Source organism: Vitis riparia, chromosome 9, assembly GCF_004353265.1.
Source record: "Vitis riparia cultivar Riparia Gloire de Montpellier isolate 1030 chromosome 9, EGFV_Vit.rip_1.0, whole genome shotgun sequence".
Classification (NCBI taxonomy): domain Eukaryota; kingdom Viridiplantae; phylum Streptophyta; class Magnoliopsida; order Vitales; family Vitaceae; genus Vitis; species Vitis riparia.
Window position 1 is genome coordinate 10,639,176 of NC_048439.1, and position 8,872 is coordinate 10,648,047.

Here is an 8,872-nt window from a genome sequence, read left to right on the forward strand (position 1 = left end):
AATTCCCTCATCAATTGTCATGATTGCTTCATTTTATTAGTAGAGACCCGACTTTAGGGACTTAAAGGGGTGCTACGGTATTTACCGTACCTTCCCGATAAGTAACCTGACCCCTGAACTCGATCCGGTTTTTCGTAGACCACCTTTTCCAAATAAGGAGTCACACTTAGGTTTTTCTTTCTTATTTTGTTTACCCTTTTAAAAATAAAACAAAAATAAGTGGCGACTCCAAGTCATTTTCTTAATCAAATAAAATCATTTTTCAAATAAAAATCGAGTTTCGCCATCGAGTGGAAACGCATGAGCCGAAATACGGGGTCCATAGTAAGTTTTCCATAATGTCCTTGATAGAAATGTTACTTTCTAAAAGACAATAAAAAAAATTAAATGTTATATTTAAAAAAATAGAGAAATTTAAAATTATTCACACAAAAATGTTAGATTTATATAATTAGAATGGAATTTGGATTTAAAATATTTATTTTTATTGACAATAAACTATTATGAAGTAATTTTTTTATGGCATTTGAATTTAATAAGTGATTATTAATATTCATAGAAATAAAATAAAATAAATATAAAAATATTACTCTTTAAATTTACCTTTTTATGTGTTACTGTCTCACTAGATGAGTATTATTTAACGGTTAATTTCACTTATTTCTCATGAAGTTTGAGCTAAATAAACTTAATCATTGTTAGTTTGAAATTTCGAGTTCATTTTGAGCGTTTTTAAGAAATGTTTTTTTTAGCCTAAGAAGTGTTTTTTTTTTTTTTCAAATGGTGTTTAACAAATTTTTGGAAATATTTTTAAAAATATGAAAAATCACTAGTATTGAAAAATCATTGATATTATTTTCTTGAAAAACACTTTATAGTTGATTTTTAAAAAAAATATTTTTAAAGAAAATGCTTTAAGTGAAACACTGTCAAATACACTCTTCATCAAACATGTCTCATAACCTTTTCATTTGTTAAATATATTCACCTATATCATTTAAATGTTAATTTTACCCTATTATATGAAGATTTGAAGTAAATACACTTCACCACCATTAATTTAAAATTTCATTAGATCTCCTAACCGTTTCATCTGTTTCTCATTTGAAATTTCATCACTCACCAGTCCTTCAACTAAAATAAAGATATTTGATACTGAAACTCTTGTCCAAACTTTATCTCCTTTTAAATTTCTTAATTTCACTTTTCTCCTTTTTTTTTTTTAACTAAAAATAAGGAAAATAAGGTAGGCATTTGATAACATTTTTATCCAAAGTTTGATAAAGGAAAAGGAATGATCTGCTTGGGTAACCTCAAGGAAACCCATTTTTTATTTTGCATGAATGGTTTGCTCCATTTATGGGAAAAATACATTTTTCAATAATTTCTTTTTCTTCTTCAACTTTTCCAAGGACAGCCCATCATGAAAAAGAAAAAAAATTACTTTTTTCCTCTTCATATTTCCCTTGACCAAACAGTCTTTGCAAGTATTGTCCCAAATAGTACAAAAAACAATTTCAAAACAAAACTCAAAGTCTGAGCCGTTATAAGTCAAATATCATGTTTCCATAATTAATAATACAGACCCCAGCACCACTTCATGGGAGCTCATTCAGTTTCTAAGTGAAAAAGCCAAGCCAATTCCAGAAAATATAAAAGATATTCGTGTGAAGGTATCTGTCGACATGTTCTCTACAACCTATAGATGTCTGGTTGTATGACAATAAATAAAAATAAAAATAAAATAAAAAAAGGACAAGCAGAACCAAGTCAAATTCAGAATTGAAGGTGTCCAAGCATTAGATTATCAATAGAAAGAATTACTCATTATATGTAGTTTTTTCCAAATGAAAACAGAAGGAATGAGGGTTGGCCCTAACTGTGAAAGAAAAGAATGTGATTGGGTCTACTGGGTTAGGATCTCTACACTGCCCCACTACCTTCCTGTGTGTAAAAGAAATTTAAAAACTTCCAGAGTCTACTCAAGATCTGGCAAAGCCACATGCTTCTGTAATTACAAGAACTAATCTTTATCATAATTGGGCTACTCCTTTATTAAGCATTAAACCTTTTCGCCGATCTTGGTTCCACTTCATTTACCAAAGGAACATCCCTATAAAATTTATCATTCTTGGCTCATTCCCATATACCCTAAGAGCTGAAATCCTCCTCCAGAGGCTGGTTTAGGTCAGGTAGCAGGAATCTAGGCTCCTTTTTCACTACAGCTTGAACTTTTGAAGAACCATTAGGTAAATATTGGTGTGGTACAGCATACTCACCACTGCCTGAGACTGTTGTGGGCACCATTGGAGCTGGTTGATCAGCCACAGGTTTGAATGCAAGAGATGGGGCAACTGCCTTCTTTGCAGGAGGTGATTGTGTACCAAGCTGTAAAGAGCAATAAAACACTATTACATTGTATACATATAGATTCTCATCTGCCCAAATTCATTATAATTTGTAAAATAGATTATATAGCAGGGATACCACATTGTTAATGTGTAAAGTGATAGTACTATTACTTCACTATCATGTGTGTGTGTGTTGTGAATTTGTAGCAAAACCGAAAACAAATTAATACCTTAGCAACTCTTAGACAACAACTAAATGAAAAGAGAAAACAGTCTTTGAAACACCTTCTTAAGAACTTGTAGCTTTGAAAGAAATTACATAATATGATTCAAGTTATGCAATGCTTCATTTATTAACTTTATTACAAAATAATTCTTGGACACAAATTTCTATGTTTATATCAGGCATTACACAGATTCAGACAAAAATATTATTCTGAATGACCAAAGAGCAAGAGAAGAATTATTTTATTATGTAGATAAAAAGCAAGTTCTATGTTTAGGCAACTGTTAAAGAGGCCAACATGTTACTGCACCTAGCGACCATGAGCAACTGATAGCAAATGAAGAAAATCACAGAATATTTCAATCTGCCAAGCCAACTCTCTCAATTATCTTTAACAGACACTCTAAGCCAAAGTCCAAATTGTTGACAGATGGAGGTGGGGTGTAGTTGGCAAAATCAAGGGTATGCATTAAATTTCATCGGAGACACTGTTTGGACACTCGTTTTGGTGAGAGCAGCATTACTCAGTCTAGTATACACCACGCAGTGGAACAAAATACATTACATTACTGTATAATGGACAAGAACTCTAACCAGACTGCCGTTACACTTATACCAGTCATTATACAGGCCACAAGATAAGTTAACAGCCTTGAACATAGAGTAAAATACAGTTAAGTACCTAAACTGTCAACTATGAATTCAAAGCCATGCAATTTTTCTTATTATGATTGCTCCTTCAATTTTTTATTTAGAAAACCTAAGAATTTGTATCTAGCATGCTATCTATGTCTATAGTTAGAATCAACAAAGGAAAACTTTCAAGAAGGCACTTTGATAAAAGGAAAAAAAAAACGAAAATAGCAGACTACAGGTTAAATTAAAAGCATATTGATAGGAAAAAAACTTAATGATTATGGTAGAATGCAATGCATGATAATAAAGTAACAGGTTAAATTACATAGCGGTAAATCAACACAACTGCAGCATACATTTATAAGCAGCAATCTAATTAGCTTAAGAACGTAATGGTACATCGTATTAATGACAGGAAAATCAAGAAAAGGAAAGTTAATCCTAGTAGAATCCTTCAGACATAAAAACGGATAAGGACCTGAAACAGACACCTATATTCATTGTAAGAGCCCATGAAATGAATATACATATAAATTAATTAATTAATTAATATACAAAGAACTTAGAATAACATACTGGTTACAATAAAGAGGATGTACTTTCTTTAATCAAAATAATTGCACATATAATACTGAGTTAGAGATTATCAATCTAATTGACTAATAGAAACAAAAATGAAAAAGTAGAGAAGGAAACTGGAAGAAACTATTTCACCTTCACTCTTTTCAAGTGTTCATTTTTTGCTCTCTGTTTTTTCAAATTCATAGTGAAAGTTTGCAGTTCCTGCTCAAGGATGAATTAAAAGATAAATAAATAAATATTCAGTATAAGAAACCCAACATATTTAGACTAATAATAAAGGAGGACACCCGGTAAAGAGTCTAAAGACACTGAAGAATACAAACCATCTGCAGATGATTCCTTTCCTTCAGCAGCAACTCCTCCTCCTCTTTAAGTTCAGCAAAAGTCTGCAAGCAGCCAAAAACATTACATACCGCACTAGTTAAGTATATGACGCAGTTCTGGAAATTACAATTTGAAATTGAGAAAAACACCTAAACACCTTTTTCCTTATTGGTAAATCAGTTGGATGATACTTTGTGATTAGGGCAAGAAGTTGGAAGTAAGAATTTAAATACAGAAACAACTATTGTTTGAAGACAATGAACTAAATGAATCCATGAAAATTTTACTGATAAAATTCTTCAACTAGGGAATGACACTAGCTTATTGAAGCAAGGTGACTAAGGTACTCATCAAGAAAATCACAGAATTTCGAGGCACAAGGTCAATGAATCCATTCAGGAAATATTTAATACTTGATATATCGTACCAGATGGACATACCCATAACATATATCATAATGTTTTATAAGGTCAGAACTCAAAAGAAAACAAACGCATCAAATAATTTGTGCAGAGTCCACAAAGCACAAGATGGATTAGGCAGCGTGACCAAGTAGTGTAGGTGATCCATATAAAAATACAGGAATAGTTGTACATTACGTGACAGATGCATATGCGACAACATTTATTTAAGAAAGATACACTTCAAAACTTTTTTCTTAAAAGGCTCGTTAAATGGATGTGTGCAACATAATTCAAGATTAAAAGTAAAACTTCAGAAACTTTCTTTCCATCATCTTTTTTGACTTTACTAAAACAAATACCATTCAAGGGATTGGATAATGATGAAACATGCAGAGTTAAAACTTGAATGATGCTGAACCTAGCTATCATGCCATGGGCTTAGTTAATGATGCATCAGATACCTTTCTCTTTCGTTGCTTCCTGATGTTAGATGATTCACCGACAGCAATATTCTGTACATAGCCATTATGGGGACAGCATAAATGAATTAATGAGCCATCTTTGTAGGTAACTTCCTATACTATATACATCCAAAATAATTGAACAAACACAAATAATTAAAACCAAATGAAAACAGTTACACATACGAAACATCTACCATCCAAGAATCTAAACAAAACATCATGCATCACATAACTCGCTTCCCTCAATTGAATCACTTCTATTAGAGTTTCAAGATCCTATATTCCTTATATAATATAAGAACCTCACAATGACGAGACTCAAAACAAAAATAATTGAATGTACACAAATAATAAAAATAAACGAATATTAATAAAATACCCCACACCAAGTGACTGAATTCCCTTGACCACATGTTGACACTTCATTCATGCCAAAACAAATCAAAACTCGGGACCTTTCATTTACATGCAGTTCAGACCAGCTTAACGGTGCTCATGGTTCTCCTAGGCCCAAATAAAGGTCTAAAATGGCTAATCATCGGCAGAGAAATCAGCTCCAAATGCACAATGTAGAAGCAAGGATTAGCGATATGAACAATGACTGGACAAGAGCCATCCCATTTGAGTCACATGCAAAAACTTCACGTGCCGCAGCAAGGGGCAGCATGGACGGCATACAAGTCATTTTCACATAAGAAACAACAATAGGATAAGGGACACATTGGCCACCTCGATCAGAAGTGGGAAGTAATCAACCACGAGGAAGATTACAAAAAGAGAAATTTCCAAGAAAGTTTTGTCATTAAAATTTTGGTTCAGCAGGAGAATAAAACAACTACATCCCAGGGCCAATCCAAGGGCAAATGTTGGATTGAAATCACCGCATAAGTCCAAAATGCCACCTATATGAGACACATTGCACCTTGGCCAAACAACCCCATTGTTAAGGCATTATGAAAACTACCCCATGATCTCCTCCCATAGTAAACTGTCCTTTTTTCCCATTTGTGGACAGAAAAATTCTTCATGGTTTTCATTTGGTATCTCATTTTCAAAACTAAATGTCACATCTACACATAATCACAGTCCTCAAATCATATGATAAACAGATGTAATATAATTTATCAATAGATGTATATAATTTGGACCCACCAAATGAGAAAGCTATCATGAATTCTTTCAGCAATAGAATAAAAGGGAAAAAAAAGAAAAAAAGACTGCAACTTTTTAAGCTTTTGACTGTGTCAATGACGATCTGACTTGACTTTTGAATTTTATTCAGAATGGAGGGTTGAGATGGATCTGTCGTTCCGCTCCCGGCAGATTCATATTTGTCTCATTATGGAAAAGCTAACGATAAACAGTTGGGTCTCGAGATTTTCGAAGTAGATAAATAATGGAAGGTGCGCCCACAGGATACACCAAACGACTGCGACTACAGGGAATCATTTCCCCTACTCACCACATCAAAGTGCGCAACCACTACCAACACTACAACAAACACACTCCTATTTGCCACGGTGACACGCCATCGATAAAACAGGTATCCAAGGCTTTTTGACCAAACTGCCCCCCGTGTGGAGTAAGCGGGTTTGACTCCCTTCGAGGACTTTTCCGTCATTTCGACTATGTCATCATCCAACACAACAGGTGTCAAGACCGGTTTAAGACAGACTCCGGAGTCCTTCGTAGGAATGACTGTCAATGTGAATTGACGGAAATGCCCTTTGACACGGGGTGCTTTGGTCTTTTCAGAGGGGAGACACTGCCACATCGTCACACCATTATGGTTTCGGCTGGTGAGCGGGAGAGTGATGAGAAAAAACGTGATGACTCATTTAATCCCCCTTCTGACTTTATGCTTTGATGGAAAGTCTCCATTTTTTTCTTTTCTAATTTCAGAAACAAAACTACTCTCAATTTTAAGAAAAATGAAAAGGGAACGTCATTTCCTGAAAATTGGACGATCCAAAAGAAACAAAGCATCCATGACGATCCGGCGACCGGTGAATAGGCCGAAATCAAAGAAAATTACCAGAACAGCCCGAAGAATAAAGAATGAACGAATAACCAAAAAGGGCCCAAAAACAAAAATCTGACAGGTTTTAGGCAAGTCTCATATCTCTCTCCTGAACAAGGCGAGGTAAATACCAGACTTTTTTAAAGGGTATTTTCGTAAATAATTACGCAACATCGAATCACACAAAAACGAACTGAGTGACGGTCAAAATAACACGCCCCGCCACCACAACTCCGACCCTATCGCCGGCGGCCGGCACCCCACCACAACACTGACAAAGAAACTGATAAGAAAACGCCTAACAAACCTTAGATCTCATGTCGGATGCCTTATCGGCTCGGGTGGAATCCTCGACGTCCGTAGCGCCACCGCTAGCGGAGGTGGCGCTTCTCCAAGAAAGCGGCGTACTGGGGCTGTCTCTGGCGGGCTCGCCTTTTTCCTTGAGTATCTGCTTGGAGCGACGCTGTCGGACGCTCCAGTCGACGGCAACTCCATGAGAGCTCCGCATCGGAGCGGGGTCGGAGTACTTGAGCCGAATCAGCAGCTCAGCCACCACGGACTGGTTCATAAGAGCGGCTTCAACCCAATCGCGGTTGTTCATGGTGGCGGAAGAGCAGAGAAACGGTGTGTTATGTGTGTGGGGTGAGGAAAATGGGATTATATATGTGGTGAGAGGATTTTGTAGATGCCAATTCACAGCCCTTCTTTCTTTCTTCCTCTCTTTCTTTCTTTCTTTCTTTTGCTTGGGCCCACACACCTGCTGACGTGCCACTGTCCACTTTTCTCTGGTCTCCTTCCTTCTCTCTCTCCTTTTTGTGTTCTTTCATGTTCTCATTGGCAGCGGCTCGTGTCCCTCACGCGCTCCTGCCGCGGGAGGATAAATGCTGTGCCTGTTGTGGGTGGTGACTTTGTTTGACAAATGTCACTCCCGTTCCAAATTATATTTTTTTTAATAATTTTTAAATTTGATATGAAGATAATATTTATTTTCATCCTAAAATTTAAACTTTCTATTCCTGGATGCGATGGTAAAAATCTAAGTAAACTATTAAATGACACAAGGTCTAAAAATTAAAAAAATTAGTTTTTATTCTTAAAAAACTATAAATATATGTACAAAAAGAGATTATTAGATTTTTTATTCCAAATAAAATTCAAAATTTAGGATAAATAAAGTCTTTCTTCCTATTAAAACCTATTTTCAAGACTTCACGAGCAAGGTTATGAAATACCCATTTTACGTAATGTTTGGTTATAAAAATACTAAAAAAGAAAAATATCTAGAAAATGATTTTTTTTTATAATAAAAAAATACAAAAAAAAATCACATATAATGTAAATTAATAAACAACTTATTTATTTTCAATTTATTTCATCAGTAAAAATATTTTAAAATTTTTTTAATTTATTTATGTCTTTTTTTTATTTTTTTTTTTCCTTTGGAACAAACAGATCCTTAGTGTTCATTAATGTTCATTTTCATGTACTCCTTTTTTTATATTTTTAAAAATAAATAATTATAATAATAATAACTTCCATGTAAAATATTGTAACTTTATAAAAGGTATAAATTTATTTTATGTCCTTAAAAATTATGTCTAATTCTTTAATATTTTAATTTTTGAAAACCCATTTTAGAAGGGTAAGCCTTAATGAATTATAAAATTATTGGATTTTATCTAATAGTTATTGTCCTTTAAAAAAAAAAGTGTATAAAATGACACCTTTAAGGCATGTTTGAGAATTGTTTTTTAGAACAATTTTTTTTTATTTTTCAAAACAAAAAATATAGAAAATAACTAAAACCTTATGTTTTCTATTGTAAAGAATAGAAAACATGATGTTCACAGAAAACATGTTTTAAT

General features: G+C 33.9%; 1 protein-coding gene across 1 annotated transcript; it reads right to left on the reverse strand.

Annotated features, from left to right (window-relative positions):
* Positions 1–1,775: 1,775 nt before the first annotated feature.
* Positions 1,776–7,703, reverse strand: LOC117921656. The gene is made up of 5 exons (XM_034839606.1): positions 7,315–7,703; positions 4,985–5,035; positions 4,119–4,181; positions 3,928–3,996; positions 1,776–2,388 (listed from the first exon to the last, which is right to left on the reverse strand). The coding sequence occupies exons 1-5, from the start codon at positions 7,606–7,608 to the stop codon at positions 2,152–2,154; spliced, it is 714 nt and encodes a 237-aa protein (XP_034695497.1). The 5' UTR covers positions 7,609–7,703; the 3' UTR covers positions 1,776–2,151.
* Positions 7,704–8,872: the final 1,169 nt, after the last annotated feature.